At 43.5% G+C, this 19174-nt stretch overlaps 1 protein-coding gene across 1 annotated transcript; it reads right to left on the bottom strand.

Moving 5' to 3' along the window:
* Window positions 1–871: 871 nt before the first annotated feature.
* Seipin (lipid droplet biogenesis associated protein seipin) lies at window positions 872–19021 on the bottom strand. The gene is made up of 9 exons (XM_065453581.1): window positions 18664–19021; window positions 18409–18484; window positions 18207–18282; window positions 17868–17935; window positions 16236–16370; window positions 14708–14805; window positions 12181–12377; window positions 7937–8017; window positions 872–5695 (listed from the first exon to the last, which is right to left on the bottom strand). The coding sequence occupies exons 1-9, from the start codon at window positions 18849–18851 to the stop codon at window positions 5568–5570; spliced, it is 1047 nt and encodes a 348-aa protein (XP_065309653.1). The 5' UTR covers window positions 18852–19021; the 3' UTR covers window positions 872–5567.
* Between the last annotated feature and the right edge of the window lie 153 nt (window positions 19022–19174).

Genomic DNA, 19174 nt, shown 5'->3' with positions numbered 1-19174 from the left:
AACCTTGGCACCAATCACACGATGAGCCACCAATATAAACATACCAGCAGCAAGCACTGCATAACGGCTTGCGGCCCATTACCACATCGGCAAATTTTCGTCACGGCCACACCGCCTGAGCCATTAGGCCTAATCGGCGCTGCTTCATCGGACGTCAGCGACTGATGTTTGGTGGAGAATCGATTTAGATCTATTCGCAGCAGCCGCACAACATTCGAAAAGCTGTTAAACGAAAGTGAGTGCACGGGCAGCAGACCAGTTTCACAAGATTTCACCACCGCCATACTTTAATCAATGCCCATGCCAGATGTTTATGCCAGGGTAGAAACTCTCTCTCTCTTGAGGCATTGTTAGCAATGCCACAAATCTGTGCAGAGCGATGTGACAACCTTCGCCAGCCTGCCATTGGGAATAGGTTTCACATAGGTTAAGTTATGTGATACTAACCAATTTTTTTGCAACCGCCAAGTGTTAAAGCCTGTTTACTGTTCTTCGTCTGCTAAACAAAGTATTACAAATTATCAGAAGTGAACAACAGCAAATGTTTGCGAAGCAAGGCAGAAACAAAATTAATAATGCAAGCCTTGTTTCAGTGGAAGCGTACATGACAAACTGTGATTATTGCTTGTGATCTGTCATTTAGTGTTTTTTGCAGTCTAGTCGCCTAGCAGATTTATTTATTGTGTGAATGCAACAGCATTCACATAAAGAAGTGACAAGAAATGGATAGGGAAATAGAATTGCCACGAAATCTGGCAGGCAATTTTTTTTCTGACACGCAAATGCTACAACCATGCACGGGAACGTATCGCCTCACTTTCTGGTGTTCACAAAGTGAAATTATAAACAAAACAAGATGAGAAGGCACAGGAACAAGGAACAAGATTTTAATTGCAAGTTGGCTTACATGCTATGATACATGTCCAAACTGCGAAAGGATGCCCATGTTTCTTGGGCATTTGGGTTGAATATCATGAGAAACAATTTACTCATTGTGAATCATCTTGTTCAGCCTGGTAACACAGCCATGAAACATACTGTTACAGTGTTATACAGTGCAAACTGGAGATGCATACTTTGTCTTCTTGCAAAACTACCATACTGTTAATTCTACATCAAGCAAATCAAACATTTCTTGTAAGCACTAAGGAACAGCTCAGTTGCTTTTTAGTGCTTTTTAGTGGAATGCATGATACACATAAAAGGAGACATGGACAAAAAACAAAACAAAATACAAGTGAAAAACTTGAGTAAACAAGAAACGCTTAGCAGACACTGACAAGGCAATGCTCGATCTCAAATTTTGAGAGAAGTCGCCAGGTTATCTGCTAACAACTCATTCCCCGATATGCCGGACCACACCGTAGAGCATAAAGTGCACGTATGACAAAATAAGGCTTTCACCTGACTGCACCTTATGGAAGACACTAGGGTCAACCTTAAGTTGTTTTCTATTAAAAGTTGACGGGGCTCATACATGCTAACATGCACATGTACCCACAGGGCTCTTTAGTAGTATGCGCGAGCTGTGAAAAAAAAAAAAAAGGAGAACTACGCAGGCATCAAGGAGTTGGCAGCTGCACTGACAAGTGTGGGTGCACATTTAGGCTTCGAGCCAATTATAACTTTTCAACAGCTGGCATGTCCTGAGAAGCTTTGTGGGCACCTGTAATTCTACTAAACGCAAACACACTAGTTCGCACACACACCTACTGTGTTAGCATATGTGAAGAAAAATGGCAATGGACGAGCACAGTCTGAATTGCATGATCCCACTGCAATCAAGTACATATTCATCCGTCAGTACTAAAAGTATGAAAATAGTTGCATCAGGTGTTGGCCACAAACAGATGAAGTTATGGTCATCGTGTACATTACTGCACACTGCTGACACCGTACAGCAGGTACAGTCGGCGTCAAAAGTTACCAGACCGGGGGATGCAAGAGGTGAATATATTTCCAAAGCCCGTTATTCAATCCGCAGCCTCTACTAGTATAAAGACTCATTGATGATGGCAGTCTTTCAGCAAATACTAACTACAGTTCATTCAAAAACTTCGTGTTGTACAATTTTACGGGCCACAATCACAAATTGCAAATAAATTCTAGATTTCTTTCATATTCACACAATTTCACACAGTTTGTAATTTTTTTGACACCAACTGCACTCTACAAATGGTAGTGCCAGACTTTCTACCATGTCAATAAATGAGGCACCACTGAAACCAAAAAAAGATGCCAGTTGCCAAAAAAAAAATGATGTGACAGTTCACCCTATGCACATTGCAGACAAGCATTACAAAACACACATGACATCGGTAATGTCAAATTTTATCAAATTAAATACCGCAGAAGGCAGGACTTGCTGCGCAACCTTTGGCAATATTGTTGATCTTGAGCTAACGCAGAGTACACTTGGAGCAATAATACTGCTATACAGTCATGAATAAACTCTAATATAATTTGCAATCATAACGATAGTGAACACTCACATACATGTATTAAAAGTTGATAAAAACTATACATATGCCGAAATAAGGTTTATAATAATATTGGCACACCGGTGCAGACACCCCTGTGAGCGAGTAGTAGTGTACAAAGTACTGTAAACAACCTTTCACGCTTCTGACCCAAATGTAAGTTTCAAAACACTGTATACACCCATTAATTCCAGTCTACACCCGTTAATTCGACCCTTGCGAAACCGCAAGATCTGCTCGAATGATTCCAATTGACAAACAACAACAGAATGAACAGATTCAATTTTTTTTTTACTGCTTGAAGTAGCTTGCGTTGCCTCTGCTTCTTTCTCTTGAAGCACGACTCAACCAGCATGCAGCAAAGAGCACCAGCATGTTTTAACACTGCCTCAATGTTGGACCGTCACGTTGCTGACACTGTCATCATCGGTGAGCGGCCCACATACCGCTACACTGTTGTCGGCACTGACAACATCCTAAAAATAAACAAAAGCAGTAGTGCCGTCTGCTGAATGTTTTGTGTATTCAAAGTTTTGGCAACAACTGCGCACGTGAGAAGGCGCTGGTACGAGTCCGTCGGGGTCGAATTAACCAAAACAGCATGCTTTCACGTTCAAACTAACGAGTTTTCCTTTTGTATCAATGCATTGTTGCTCGCTGAAACTTTCCAGTGCATCCAAATTTAAGAGACAAACCTAATTAGCCATGGTCAAGTTAACGGGAGCGCGACTGTAATCTGCGGGTACCCAATTTTCCAAAATGGAGGGGCCTTGTCTGTATTATGATGGAAGTCTAAAATGAATTGTGGGACCAAATTGTAGACCATTCACAAAAATTGCAAGAATGAGCTTCGTTTGCAGCAGCTTACAGAACCTAATAGGTCAACATCACCTTCAATACAGTTTGTCTTCCTAAAGTGAAGCACCGAAGCATTTAGTGGGCCATCACCATCACAGCATACCCAGAAACTGTACCAACTGCTGTGACGCTCGGGAGAGCAGCTTCCCGTAGAATCTATTTGTGAACATATGATACAGCGGTGTTTTTTATCTTTGTGTTCTTAAAAGGGACCCAAAGGTAGATATCAAAGCAAGATAAGAGTTTTAGAAAAATGCTCTAGTGCCAGCACTGGTGTCGCCCTCTTTATACAGAGCTGCAAATTAACGTAGCCAATACTACAAGGCCTCCAGGACTTCCATCACAGCTATGCAAGAGACTCCATTCATTATGGGCTACCTCAGACCCTGATGTTGCAACTTCCTACGCAACTATAAGTCCTCTCTTGGCATATAACAAACGACAGGTTTTCCAAGGGGCAAACGAACAATTTAGACTAATCCGAAGTTTGTCACTCAAGACACCGCCTGAAAAAAAAGCGGTACTGTCCACTGAATGAAGCACTCATTACTGAGCAGTGATGTTCCCAGGCGAAATCTGCAACAAAAAGCCGCTTGAGAAACGTGCCTACCGCTTCAAAACCTTCTAGCACAAGCACCGAAAAAAAGTGGTGACATTGCGTTGCCAAGTTCGAGGTTGCAGGTTCAATCCTGGCTGCGACGAGTACGTTTCGATGGGGGTCAAATGCAGAAACACTTGTGTACTTAGATTTTTAAGAAACGTTAAACCGTTAAAGAATGTTCGTGAAGCCCAGGTGGTCAAAATTAATCGGGAGTCCCCCACTATGGCATGCCTCATAATCAGATAGAAATTTAGAAACGTAAAACCCCGGACTTTAACATTGAAGAATTTTAATTGAAAGTGGTTGATAGTGAAAAATATGTTTCTGGAGTAACCGGCAGTGCGGTAAGTGCTTCAATTGTGTACTAATACTGACACCATTTTCCTGGAGTTGAGGGTCTGCAATGAGTGGAGGAGTACCAGGGCGAATGTCCCAGAGAATATGATATCCTGGTGCTCTGTTAACCCTCCTTGTACATGTTATACTGACAAGCATGCCTGAACTCATATATAAATGTAGTAACATGGAAATTGTAACAATGCTTAAAATTTCTGGTAGTCTTTGCTAACAGATAACGAAGAAACACAGAGGAACAACTTGAGCTCGTCTGCAGAGGCAATACTAAGAACAAAACAACTACAAAAATTGTGGCAGGCATTGTCCCCAAAAAGGGATGACCTAGTTGCTCGCACATACATGACGGGCACAAGGTGCCGCAGGATTGCGAGGTGCTCTAAAAAATCATTCTACCAAATCTTGTACATCATGGCAAAGGAGTTTGCACAGAGAGCGATTTCCCAATGCACTGTCGCGAACGAAAGTAGCAGACACCCTGATATTTTTCAAACCGCGGTCGGGCATCACTTAACGGAACAGTTAGTGTTCATTCTAGTTTAGAAGAGTATTCTTTTCGACTAGTTGGTGAAGCATGTTTGTCAGTGTGAAGTGCAAAGCATAAGACCAAAGGAAGGCGAGGCGAATTAAACTTGACTAACAACTGCGAATGTTTATTGGAAATTTTCCCCCTATACTCTCTGAAACCAGCAACAACGGAGGGAGCAGACAAACAAAGATTGCTTACAAAGCATGCACAATCTTGTTAAGTAAAGTGACAATTAGGCGGCACGTGTCCACTGTCAACAACCCACAATTGTTGCAGAAGGCATAAAATTGAATAGATGTGAATGATGGACTAGCTTAGCTGTTCATTCACAATGGTTAGTGGCACCTGTGTCATCCGTCCTGCCTTCCTTTAGTCCAGTGCTTTGCATTTCATCGTCATCAACCAGTAATATGCTTTGTTTAAGGCATATTATATCCCCGAAGGATGTTCTACAACTAGAAACAACATTTCTGCTAGGTGATGCGAAAATGGGGATCCATACCACAGGGAGGTCTGTTATATTTTCACATGAAAGTATAACTATATATAGCAACAAAAGGCACGCTTGTTCCACGGTACAGAACAACAAGACCCAGAATCTGCCAACGCTATCACAAATAACGTAAGAGACAGTACCTGCACAGTGATCGTGCAACTGACCAGGGGCTATCACAGCCGACGTACAGACCCGGGACAATCCGAGCGGCCTGTGAAACTTGTTGGGCTCACATCGGCGTTTCCTACCTCACGTCGTCTGCTGCATGGTGCTGCTTGCCTCTTGGTCACCACCCAGTGAAGGAAGGCTAGCACTGCTTTCGCGTGTAGTAGCTCCGAAGAGTTGCCTCAGCGTTTTCCCGGTCTTCTCGTCAAGCTCTGTCCGAAGGAAAGATACCGCATGGTCGATCCCGCTATAATCCAACCAACAAACTATTGGCAGTGACTACGTTGCTTAAAAGTAAGCGGCACACAAACACTGCTGCAACGAATACAAACATTTTGGGGCAGCAACCAAAGTGCAATGAGAGCACCACAAACATGATTGTGGCAATGTTGAGAGAAGGCGAGGAAGGTTCCGTTTACCTCACATTGCACGCCCTCTTGTTGTACCACTATGAAGTTTTTTGAGCATGGTAGCTGCGAGATGCATATTTTCGCAGTTTTGCAAATCGTCCTCGAATTTACGAGTACAATTTAATTATTGCCTGAGGAACAATCCAGTGTGCTTATGAACTGAAACGTCATTTCTTTCATGATTAGCAGGAAATATTTTGGTGACAAGCACCTAGGTGTCAGATATATGGCAGCTTGTACAAAGTGATTTCACAAAGTACTGCGGCCACAGACGTTACCACTGCATGCACCTCCTTGCTTGTAGCAGCAGTGTCACAGCAATAGCAATCCGAAACACTTGATTAAACAAGCACTGAGACAGGTTTTAAACATGGTAAGGAAAGGCTACCAGAAAGAACAACAAGCAAGATCCCTCTTTGTTGAGATTGCTCTAGCATCACTCTTTGCTGAATGTGAAGGCAATGTTTATCTCCAGCGCAATGGAATTTGCATCGGATCATGCATGGCACCAGTGTTGTGGAACATATTCATGGCAAAAGGTGACCATGTTTCAGCTGCTTTGCTAAGCCAATTGAACATTAATGCTTGTTTCTGCTACACCGACAATTTTCTGCTTTGCTTCCCCGTCCAAACCATCCTGAATGCAGTCATTAAAGGGCCCCTCACCAGGTCTCGCCATATTGAGATGACAAGCGCAGAGCATACAATGCGCGATAACGATCGTGCCTGCAAAGTATTAGATCACTACACGCCGTGGGAAAATCTGAAATTTCAAACCGAACGCCGCTTTCCCTTTTCCTTGCGGCTGCCACACTCCAGCCAGAGCATGATGTACACGTGCTAGTGCGCCTATGTACACATGTTCGCACTGTGACATTGCTAGTAGTGACATGCGACTTCAAGAATTATTCAAAGCAACATCTGTTTGTGTAATATGGTGCTTGAATAGACGAATTAAAGATTAGAGAAATAATTAAACACACAAACCGAATGTCTGCATGGTTTTGTTTTACTTCGCACTGCAGCAAGAAAGACGTACTTCCGTTTTGTCTGCTTGTTCCCATGTTCTACAGTTGCACGTGCAGACACCGAAACTATGCTATATTCTACCATGTCCTAGCGCGGGATCATGCTCTGTGATCCGCTTGTGTCTGCCTCAGTATTCGTGTAGCACTGACTTATACCGCTAGTCAAGGGTCCTTGTGCGCAGCACGCAAAATCATGCGCTGCGCGAAACAAGACATTCACAACAGCTTGCATGCGACACCTGCAGCGGAAGTGCACCACTCCGCAAAAAAGCGAGAAAAAATGAAGGCGGGCTCCGTGACGTATGCATCACACTATCCTCGAGGTCCAATACGGGAGAACACAGCGAAGGAATTTCATCTGCAGAGGCTAGATGGGGTAAGTGAAGAGAGTGTCTCACTTGGCAGTGGAGCTCGCCTCCTGAAATCATGGGTTCATGGCACTGAAATATTTATATCTCGGCTATTAATGAGCTGATCTGAAAAAAATATTGCGGCAGAACGCTCCCTAGAGGAGACGTAACAACTTCCAGTGTATAACTAAAATTTGCTATGGGGCCTGGTGGGGGACCCTTTATGGATGTTTTACAGGTGTTTATGGAAGTGTCTGCAAGCTTAGGCTTCACATGTGAACTGCCTAGGCATTCATGATTGAAGCTCCTAGAAATAGTATTGAATTTCATCTCTAAACATACTTGATGGATGTATCTGACAAAGGGAGGAAGCTGAAAAGGTCACACAAGCACAATATCGAAGCAGTTTCTTATGACCCAAGATGGTCGTAACAATGCTCAGGCAAGCGAACAAGAAAAAAACAACTAAAGATTGCTAACAAAAGTGAGAGGTAGAATATGTGTGGAAGTTTGCCTAATGCGAAAAAGAAGTGATGTTTAATATACCAATGGCATGTGGTTGAGGATACTCTGTTCAGACATAACGACGGGCCAACGCCAGACTCGGAGAGTACCATGACCTCCTCGTATTGCTTCTCACTTATGTGCAACCTTGCAAGGCTCACCTTTCCTTTTCCTGACCTTGGCATCCCTCGTTTCCTTGACAAGATCAGGCTGGCTGCTGCTGATGTCGCTGGAAGTATCGTCTGCACAAAATTAGACCACACAGTTGCTAATCTACACTAAGAAACAATAGACTGCTACGAATGCACGGCTGCAAAAGTCATGGCGGTTCACTGAAATCGCTTGCATGAAGTTTTGACACATGCCCATCTGCCCCTCCATGGGCTTTAATCCTGCAATATCATTCATCATTTCTGCTGCATCCTGTTGGCACCTTACGTAAAGCAGAAGACAAAATCCACACTGCACTAGTTTCCATGCATGCGAAAACAGTGCGCATTCACTAACACATTGAAAAAAAAACAAGGAATGTTAGGCAATGCACGACATGGTTATGCATGCTTGGCTGAGCACTGGAGTGACTTGACATGTTGCCACCAGCCGCTGTGCTATACAATGCACTTGCAATGACAGCAGGAGACCAAAGGGTGCCTCAGAATCTTTCTCATGTGTGCCACCTCATCTCATCACTCAAAGCCATTTAATTTGCACAGTGGTGAGTAACCACATGGAGAGTGTGTCTAATGTAGTACTTTAGACGTGGCAGCATCCGATATGTAAATTTTATGCCGTGCAATAACCACGCTGCGGTCCCGAGCAAATTGCTTTCGGTTGTACAAAAATGTGGTCAATGGCTCAAATTTGTGGAATTTCAGCCACAAAAAGGGCATTATGCAACACAATATGGGTGTGCAGACGCTCTATAATGCCACATGAAAACTGCGCCATAAAAATGTTTTGCGTGGTTGCCACTTCAGGATAACTTCTGGTATAACCAACTTGGGTCGTAACAGCCTACCCTCAGAAACATTCCTCCAAAGTGCAGCTTTCACCCAATTTAATAATAATGACAACAATCATTGTTTCTACGATTGAAAGTTCAACAACACATTATTGCACTGTATGTGGGCACAGGAGCTACGTCAATGCCTTCGACTCCATAAAGCTCAAGTCACGCATATTCCCATTGTTCTAATTGGTTGCGCTTCCATTATGCTTGTTTGCAAGCTGCCTAGCAAGCAAGTTGGCTTAGCTATTGGAAAAGGAATTTCTCAAGTCAAAATTTAGCCTTGTACATCTCAAGAATATCTACATCTCTGGAGCTTAGACATAGCTTGCAATTATCAGTGTATCTCACAAAAATTGAAGCAGCTGTGTGCAATGTCTGTGCATAGCTGTAAAAGTGCATAGCAAATGAAATGTGTTACATGATTGTTATGTTTCTCTGAGTAAGCTGTAGCCTTGCTGCAGAATGGAAATACTGCACATTTTATGCCTTTTTCTCCAAAACACCAAACACATCATTCATGGAACATTTTGATGCCAAACCTTTGATCAATCATTATTATTTACTTCTCAAAGGCTGCTATATACTTCTACAGAAGACTACCAGCAAGTGTACATTTGTTCTGTGTGTAGCATATGTACAGGCTCAGCGAGTCAAACACGATAATCAGCCCACACAGTGGCATTTATTTGCCGCGTGCAGGATGGAAAGTTGTTTTCCATTTTGCGACCCAAGTGGGCATTGCCCAACCACAGCTGGCACATTGTAGTTGTGGCGACGCTCAAATCTCACAAATCTCCCCAATGTTGTTTTCCCCACGTGGCTCTCGAGTCTCCCAAAATTTGGCCTCCCCATGTAGTACGTGAGGCACTGGTGGCTGCGCAGTAGTACGAGAGATGGCATAAATGTTCCACTGCCAATTCCACCCGTCAGAAGGGACACGCGGACACAAGAGGGGCCAGCTTTGGTCTCTCTGGCTACGGGCACAAGGTGTGTGTAAACGGGCCATGCGTGAACTCCACGGGACTGTCCCACACACGCTTTCCCATTCGCTCGTTAGGTGCTAGCTAGCTTTCTTATTTTATAGGTGTAAATGCCCCTTGGTTTGTTTCCACTACTGTGTCCTTTGTTCTAAGAGCAAGGATGGGGCACCACAAATGGCCTCTTGCGCCCGGGTATCCCGGCCGTCAGGTAACGTTACCGGCGGAACGCTAGTGCCATCTCTTGTACTACTGTGCAACCACCGCTGCCACACATGTGTGGCGTCGGTGGTTGCCACACGTGTGTTGTGTGGCAACACGCGTGTGCCACACACACGTGTGCCACAGGTGTGTTGTGCGGGGAGGCAGAATCCCAGGAGACAAGAGAGCCATATGGGAAAACAACGTCACCGAATACACGAGATTCGAGCGTCCCCACATAGTACACAATAAAAACAAGAGCCTTTGTGATGGAATGCAACTGCATTTGGCTCCCCAGTGCTCACCCATGGCCCAAAATTGCTGGCCGCCATGCGGGTCAATTGTTGCATTTTAATCGCTGAGCAATGCACTTCTACAGCTGAATTTGAAAATGTTGTACACCCTCTCACGTTGAGGCCTCTTAATTTTTGCGAATTTCACAAAACACGTAGCAGATGTAATTTTGTTAGCATAAAATAGGTATCTGAACCAGAAAAGCATGAAATTTAGCAACAGATAACGTATTCAACAAGCTTGTTGTGCACAATATTTTGGCCATGAAACTATTGCTTTTAAAAACCTAACATTTCGAATGCTTGAATCAGTTAATATTTAACAGCAGAGACACAATATCTCTCTGCTTGCGATAACATTCTAAAGCAATGGCTAATTATAATAGATGTTATTTTTACTTTACTTTTATACGCAGTACCATGGTCAAAAGCTTAAGGTGGTGAAGGGATGCAACAGATGGCAATGTAAACCTTGGAAAGTTTTATTTCAGCTAAATATAAGTTTAGAGATTTATTTATTGGATGACCACCTTGCAGAAGACATAAGAAATACATTCTTCGCATTATAGAGTGACTAGATGATAACCCTGCAGCCTGCGCAGAGCACAGATTACACAAAGTTTGCATTGGACAGCACAGGCTCAGCAGCAACGTGGTAACCATAGAACAGGAAGAGTATCACTACTTTCCACTAGACCAGTTTGTTCGCACTTCTTGCTGTGGAAAAGAAACACGAGCAGCAATATTGCTGAAATGAACAAACCAAACAGAATCCAGCATTCCAACACTTCCCGTTCTACATTTATGCAAAATGGGGCACAGTTTTAAGTGAGCAGAATCTTTTATTAATGTGCACAAAATTTTCCACACAGAAAAGGGAAAAAAGAAAGATGAAAAAAAAAGCGTGACAAAATGAAATGCAGTAATTTTTTAATCTGCTTCAGTTGAGCTTTCCTTGCCGGACAGTGTGCAAGGAAAAGAGGCAGCTGAAGTACCAGCGGTAACAGTACATGGTACTGGTAACACGCCATCAAAATAAATTCAAATTCAAACAACTAGAAAATGACTAGAACTCGTGGTTGCGTTCTCGCGCTCACCTGGACATGTAACACCTGCTTATTCAGTGTCTGAAACATACATTTTGCAATAAACTGTGCTTATAAATCGGGTACACAGCAACCATGCTTTACAGTAGCACGTAATTACATTTAACAGGCATTCAGATCACTTTGTTCCTGGTCGCATCTCTATTTGTGCTGATGGTACACCAGTACTTTTCACATTGCACATGATGTCAGACAGCAGCTAAGGTACAAGTTTTGTATGCATGGTCAGTGACAATGCTACTAATAAACATGAGCACCGTATGCCAGTATTCTCCACATTTCATGCGATGTGCCCAATGCGATCATTGTTGTTCCTTTTCATCTATGCCGATGGTGTAACAATACCATCCATGCCCCAGCACTTTTCACATTGCATGTGATGCCAAGGAAGCTGTAGTACAAGTCTTGTATGCATGTGCGATAACAATGCATGGTACAAGTAATGTACATCAGCACTAGTAGCATGCACCAGCGTTTGTCAATACAGGTGATGCAATGAACTCTCGAAAAGAGGCACAAGAGAGGGCAGTGACAACAGGCACCACTCGAAGCACAAAAAAGCCACATTTAGCATCATAGCTGGCACGAACACAAGCAAAAGCTAACATTTCCTAACACTAAGAACAGGAAGGGCTGCTCACAAAACCCACGTATCAACACTTTAGGGCCGCTTCAGAACGACACTGGCAAGATGCTCCACTCAAGCTAGTATGGGAGAGGGTGGCTCGCTCGTCAAAAGTTCGAAAGGCGGCCACGTCGTAATGTATAAGTCGCGATCTTCGCATTCCAGTTCAGCACGCAGTGGCGACAAGCTCATACCTTCCGTCTCCTCGGCATCTTCCAGCTGGGCCTTCTCACTGCTAGGGTGCTTCTTCCTCTCGGCCAAGGGGCGGCGCGGCTTTGGCTTGGCTGGAGTCAGGTGGTTCCAGGACAGCAGCGCCACCAGGCTCACGAAAAAGAAGTTGGTCGATATGCCCACGACGGCCGATGTAAGTGGCCAGTTGTAGAGGATGTACCTGCCAGCAGTGATGCTAGAATGAGATTCCTTCTCTTGGCACAGATGCCGATCTAGTGTCCAAGACAAGACGCAATAAAAGGTGCATTGCCCGAGGGAACAGCGAAGAATCGCTAGTTGCCTTAGCGAATCGATCACTTAGCGAATATAGCACTTGTCCGATCAGATCTCCACATTTGTGCCCTGGTCAGCTTGTGCAGTAATAGGCAAGACGAACCCATGTACGAAATGTTATGCTACATTCCTGAGCAACTACATGCTTACCTTTTAAAAGATTTGGAACGAAGAAAGTAGAGGGTGAAGCTAACCATTACAGAGCGACAGAATTAACGCTAGCAAAACAGTAAGAGAGCATGGGACAGAACAAGAAGCAAGAACAATCGGCTCTGTGTACTTCATTATTTTTATGCCACTTGAAGAATAAAAAACACATTCAGGAAATAAAAAAACTGGGCTAGCCATCAATATTGCTCAAACTTCTGCATGAAAACACTTTATCAAAGCTTGTTTTGATGTTTGCAGTAACAGCGCATTCATAGAACACTCAAGGGACTTAGTCCAATACATAAGAAATGCAACCAGAACACTACAAACCACATGCAAACTCGCTGAAACTCTTACTTGCCAAAGTCAGACTCGGCTCGGTTTATTTTAACTCGAACTCGCAAGAAATCAGACCCTTCTAAGCTCGCTCAAACTAATCAAAATCAGACTCAAGCAAGCACACTCAGACTTGTACTCACTCAAATTCATGCAATTACAACAGACTCGCAAATGAAATAGTGCTAGACTAGTAAGTGCTCAATGATTATGACAGAGGCAAACATTGACACCCTAGCCATAGGGAGTCCACTCAATGCCACAGAGTGTATAACTTCCATGTAGACCTCTGCTAAAATCTATATTTTACAAAAACAGGTCTGTACTATTTACCGTACAGGATATGGCAAAAGTTCCCACATTCTCCAAAAATCAGTCGTACTGGCCCAAACCGAAGAAAATTCCTAACGTTCTGTGCAAAGAATTGTGAAAGGGAAGCTACACAAGTACAACGTTCATAAAGCTACCAGGGTGAGAAAATGCTAGGAACCGTTCAAACACTTCGACAATATGGCACGCCAGCATTGTCTTAAAAGACGTGGCAATGCTCAATATCGAGTGGTTTTTAAAACACCAATTGAGAGGAAGCCTCAAAGAAACCAACATTAGTGGAATGATTGACTCAAAGAGTTTCTCAACATCAATCAGTGATGGATTTTGGGGCAAAAATTGCCTCTGATGGAGTTATGCCGCTGGTTTTCTTGGAACAGGGAGCGAAAGTGAACAGCGCAAACTATCTGGAAGATGTCCCAAAGAAGGAGATTCTGCCTTTGGCTGAATTACACTTCGGAAACTGTCAGTGGATGTATCAGCCGGTTCTGGCTCATGAGGCCAACTTGGTGCAATAATGGTGCATGGAAAACTTGCCCAATATTATTTCTGCTGCAGAAAGGCCCCCAACAGCTCGAATCTAAACCCTCTTGACTATTCAGTCTGGTTTGTATCAAAAAGCATAACCTGCTCTACTCCTAATCGCAGTTTGGCTGCTCTTTGTCAGGCAATGCCAAAAGCATGGAGTGAATTAGAAAAAGACTACATCTGTGCTGTCACTGATGCATTTCCAAGAAAAACAAAGCTTGCATAGGCGTGAAAGGTAGACTTTTAAAAGCAGATGTGGATTTATGCATGTAGATTACGTGACACATTAAGTTAAGATACAAGTGATTTTCTACAATGCAACACAACCATATTTATGGGTTTTTATTTGAGTGCAACAACATTTGCCACACCCTGTATAAACTGGTATATAGTATGCTGCATGTCCCGCCTGAGGCTTACTGGTTCGAGCAGACCTCACTTGCGGACAGAAAGTCAGATTCACTCGCAATTACTTCGACTCAGCCTTGCATGTAGTCTCACGGACTCAAAAGCAATCGGAATCCCATTTGATTCAGGATTACTTGGACTCATTCAGACTCCCATGGACATTGATTCACCAGTCCTCACTCTGACTCAGACTCGCAATTACGTGAATCACATTGAATCAGCCATACTCAAACTCCCACGTATGGGAACCACCTTGGCTAACTCGAACCCAAGCTCATACCTGCACTTAGCTATAGACTTGGGCTGGCTCTAAGAGTGAGCAAACCAATTCACTAGAGAGTCTGCTGACCCATGTTTGAACCACAATTTAAGAGCTGTGGTCAGTGATGCTATCGCTGCCTTGTCAAACACTCAGTTGGGGCAAGAAATTTGCTCACTGATGCAGCTTGCTGCAACCATGCTTACCTTAACCCAGTGAAATCTGCATATACTTTCAGTGTTGCCGTGTAGACCTCAATGTGGCTATTTCGGATCACCAGGCCTGCCTGCGTGGCTGGCTTTGCCTGAAAGTGCAGAACTAGCATATACTTTACAAATATCTAGAGAGATCTGTCACACAAAGTCCGTGGAGCAACTACTAACGCGAGGGTCATGTGGCAAGTGCACTGTTAAAGAATAGCAGGTCCTCACGCTTCACTCCAATTACTAATGCAACAGCATTACTAGATCCTACAATTCAATGATAATCTATAGATCCGCACATTACTTCTTCTCCCTTCTCCTGGCCACTATGCGAGTTATGGCATTACACTCTCGTGCTGCTGTTTACTAGTCTGCAATGTTACCTATGGCAAACTGAAGCACAATGATTACTTTTTGTTTGTTGCTCCAAAGAGCACTGGCACATATTTGTCAAGTTTTAGGAACTTTACCACATGCTTCACGCATGGAAAGAGGTCATGCCAACGCCAGTGTGAAGGTTCGAAAACATATCTTCTTTTAGGTGCCCACTACAATGAGGGGGCCCGTCATAATAGTGCAGCTGCTAAAGTGAGTGGGCCACTTTTTGTTCCATCAAATGTTATGTGTACAGAGTTGTGCTAGTAAGCGGCAGGCCCGTGTCACTGGGGTGCACAGTAACAACGCGTCATTATTCATTGGTCTGCAGCTACTGAAGCGGCATCTACGTAAGCCCCCATCCTCGCACCCAATCAGTTTGCTCCCCTTGACAGGAACCCTCCTTATCACACCTGGTGGTGAAGCATAAGACAAAACAACACTTACTGAAGAAATTAAACAACGAAAATAATATAGTAATGCAGCAATATAAAAAGAATATACTATCCCTACAAATGAATTGAACCAAGGACCCAGCAATCATGAGCCCAACACTTTTGCGCGGTGCCACGTAACCAGAAGGGAAGGCCTGCTATTACACAGGTTCTGCATCAGCTGCTGTTACCCCATCACTATAGCTTTGCTATAGTGACTACGGTGAAGGGCCCCCTCACCCCAGCCACGACCATAATTTTAACAGTAAGGTTGGTTTCATAACGCAGGACCTATAGCATCATCTTCATTATCGTCATGTCATGACAAAGCTAAAAATTTTGCCAACGTTGTGCAGTAGGTATGACGACATTGCTCGCAATAAAATTAAACGAAAGTGCCGCACGCAGTGCTCGCATCTGGCAGCTGCAGCGATAGCAGGAATGTAGCGAGCCAATGTTCCATGACATCATGATACATCCATCTCTCCGGTACCGAAACAAAATTGGTCCATAGAAACCAGTGTTCACACACTACATACAACCTCTACAACATACAATGCCTCTACAACTCCATACAACAGTGTGGTCAAAAGCATCATGCAACTGCCGCTACCCCTCCATGTGCCTCTCTATACTATGAGTACAACACCAACAGCCAGTTTTGATATGCATAACAATGTGGGATATAAAGCAAAAAAAAAAGTGCACCATGTTGAACTTACGTAGTCTTCCACGTATTTCTCAAACAGCAGGAGCGACACTGTCTGTTTCTCCTCCGCAGAACCAAAGAGGAGCATTGGAATGTAAGTCAACGTTGCAAAAAGTTTGACAAGCATCGACTTGTACCGTAGAACACCCTGTTATAGGACGGTCAGAGAGGAAGAAAGTGTTGCAAATTAAATGCTCATGAGTGGAAGATCAAATTATGTTAGAATTTCCTGACATACGTACAACACATCAACACATGCCCAAACCCATGCAGACATGGATGCATTTTATTATGCTGTTGACAGATCTTTGTTTGAATTTGCATTAGTAGCTGAAATTGCATAATGTATGATAATGAACAGATTTATAACTTGCAATATGAACAGCAGCTGCAAAATGTAACTGCTGTTTTTATTTAAGTTCTGGCATGTAGATTTGCTTCTCTCATTATATCCAGGTATGTAGTTTTTTCTGAGGGGTGTGCAACTAGTGATGTTTTAGAACTAATCGAATAGTGTCAGAAGTAAATAAAATACTTTTCAAATAACGAACAGTCGTTATCATAATTAATATAAAATGATGTTCACACCCCAGTATTCTAAAAATTAGCATGTTTTTCTCATTAGTAAAGGGAAAATGAGACATCCACCCAAACATAGCAATTGCTACAAAGGAAACCGAAATGGGTTCCTCTAAAGAAAAAGCTTCGTAGTTGAAGAAAAATTCATCCTGGTCATGATCATGTTATCAACTGGTCAAATGTGATCAATGCTTTACGATCGTGTTCTCATCAGCCATTCTAGAGCATAGTCAAAGTATTTGAAACAGCCAAAGCCTTCTAAATAAATTCAGCAACTTCAAAAGCGCAATGGAAATGCAGCGCACAAAATAAAATTTTCAGATTTGTTTGGATTAGCAAGAAAGTTTAATAATCTGTTGCAATCATTGCAAGCCAAATAAATTTCAACTTTCAGACATGCGACAATTTTGGAAAATAGTTTTGACAAACACACGTGAGCATAAAAGAAGTTTGAACAGCAGCAGGTATTTCAAGCACACGTAGGGAGAGTACATGTACGAGGAAACGAAGAAGTGTGTATCCGTCAACATAAAGGTGTTGACTGACACAAATACAGGCAGACAGATGCACACAGCATGACACAGCAGTAACAACGTCACAAAAGTTTGCAAAGAAAGGCCAGATAGAGTTAGAACGGTTTTGTATATGGGACCAAATTATAGTCATGGCAGATAATGCAAACCATGACTTTTTGAAACAGAATGTCTGTTCGTGCCAATGCATAGATTATTATGCACCGTCACTGTGCTATGGTTAGCAGGGATCAAGAAGGTCTCAGGAGATGAGGGAGAGAAAGAACACACAGAAGCCAACACAAGTGATAAGGACTGTGAGTAAATGAAGCAGGGCAGGCCGAGAGAGAAGTATGAAAATAAGACAAGGTGAACAGCAGGAGACGAGGTTGAATTGGTCAAGCAGAAATGAGGCACGGGCATTCGGTGAGTTATGTGCCTTACACAGCTGCCTTGTCTATGCAAATTAATGCGTGCGGAGAGGCAAAGCTGAACGAGGAAACAGCGCTTGTCAGGGACGTGAATGGAACTCCACATTTAGTCTGCAGCCTTACCGATCTGTGCGTAGACTTCAACACTTCACCATCTTCACTGATCATGTCAAGTCCGACTGTGAACATACCTGCACATATTTGACCATACAGTGTTCAGTGTTGTTGTATATTAAGTGAAGCCAACATGGCTCACAGTAAAATGGTCAACGTGTGTCAAAAGTGAAAATAAGATAGAAAACCCCTTCTCCCAGCCAGCTCTTGTGTGATACTAAGGCACTCAAGCATGTATGAGTGCCTCACTTCACTGGACGAGGCCAGATAATAACAGCTCGTCTGCTTCTGTTGCTAAATCTGTTTAGGTGTCGCGAACCAAAACGATGGAAAGCACGCAATCCTCACCAATCCTTTGATTAGCCTCGGACTCTGGCATCTCAAGATCTAGATAGATCTTGTAACGCTGACCCCTGGCCAGGTACTGAAACAATAACAACAATGCGACATACAACGGGTTACGGTACCTGAACAACGCATGAAGTGCGCGATAACGGCTATAGGTATAGCCGGACGCGAGGTGTGCGATATGCAAAAGTTAAAAACTCACTTCGTCTTGCCCCGGCCTCACGATGGTCACGTTTGCCATTAGGAAGTCGCAAAAGCCTGCGGGACATGCTGTCGACCTGCGAAAGGAGCATTTGCAACGTCCAACAGATGCGAAAGTGCGCAACGTTGATGACCCCGTTTAGTCGCTTGCGAAACCAAACACACCACCTTCCCCACGCCTCTTGGAAACAGCTGGGGTTTAGCACGTATATCCAAGGTCGTGACGAAGGGAAAAAAATATCGCGGCCAAACTCACTCGAAGTGCAGGTGCACCGGAAAGACGTGCGACGATTTGGGAATGTAGTTCCAGTAGAAGACGCCGTACAAGAGTATCGAAGTCCACGTTATCACCGAGAACAACACGGCCACGAAAAACGTCTGCGAGATGAACTGCCTGACGCTGTTGAGCAAGACGAGCGGCAGCTTGAGCAACGAGAGAATCATCGTGCCACCGCTGCTTCACTCCAGGAAACTCGCTCGGGCATATGATGGTGTGGCGACGCGCACAGCCCCAAAGCGATCATAACAGCCCGACCGATTACGGACCATAGACCCATAGATTGCAAACGGCCGCACGATTGCGCGCAGGCTGTGCTGTTTTGTTTGGGATCTCGGGTACCGGTAGCGCACTGCTTTAAAGTGGTCGCGCTGCAAACTACATAGCGGTAGAGAGGTAAACTACAAATAATTGTAAAATATTTAATTTATATCACAATGTTCAAGCATTATAACCCAATAAAATGAAGCAAGTATTGATTATATTGCGT

This window comes from Dermacentor albipictus, chromosome 7 (genome assembly GCF_038994185.2).
Source record: "Dermacentor albipictus isolate Rhodes 1998 colony chromosome 7, USDA_Dalb.pri_finalv2, whole genome shotgun sequence".
Lineage (NCBI taxonomy): Eukaryota > Metazoa > Arthropoda > Arachnida > Ixodida > Ixodidae > Dermacentor > Dermacentor albipictus.
This window is presented reverse-complemented; position numbering and strand designations above follow the sequence as displayed.

Coding starts and splice junctions, on each gene's coding strand:
- Seipin (XM_065453581.1), bottom strand. CDS start 18,851: ATGATTCTCTCGTTGCTCAAGCTGCCGCTCGTCTTGCTCAACAGCGTC. Junction 16,371..17,867: donor TGAAGTCTACGCACAGATCG/GTAAGGCTGCAG, acceptor GTCCTATAACAG/GGTGTTCTACGGTACAAGTC. Junction 5,696..7,936: donor CAAGGTCAGGAAAAGGAAAG/GTGAGCCTTGCA, acceptor TCCTTCGGACAG/AGCTTGACGAGAAGACCGGG.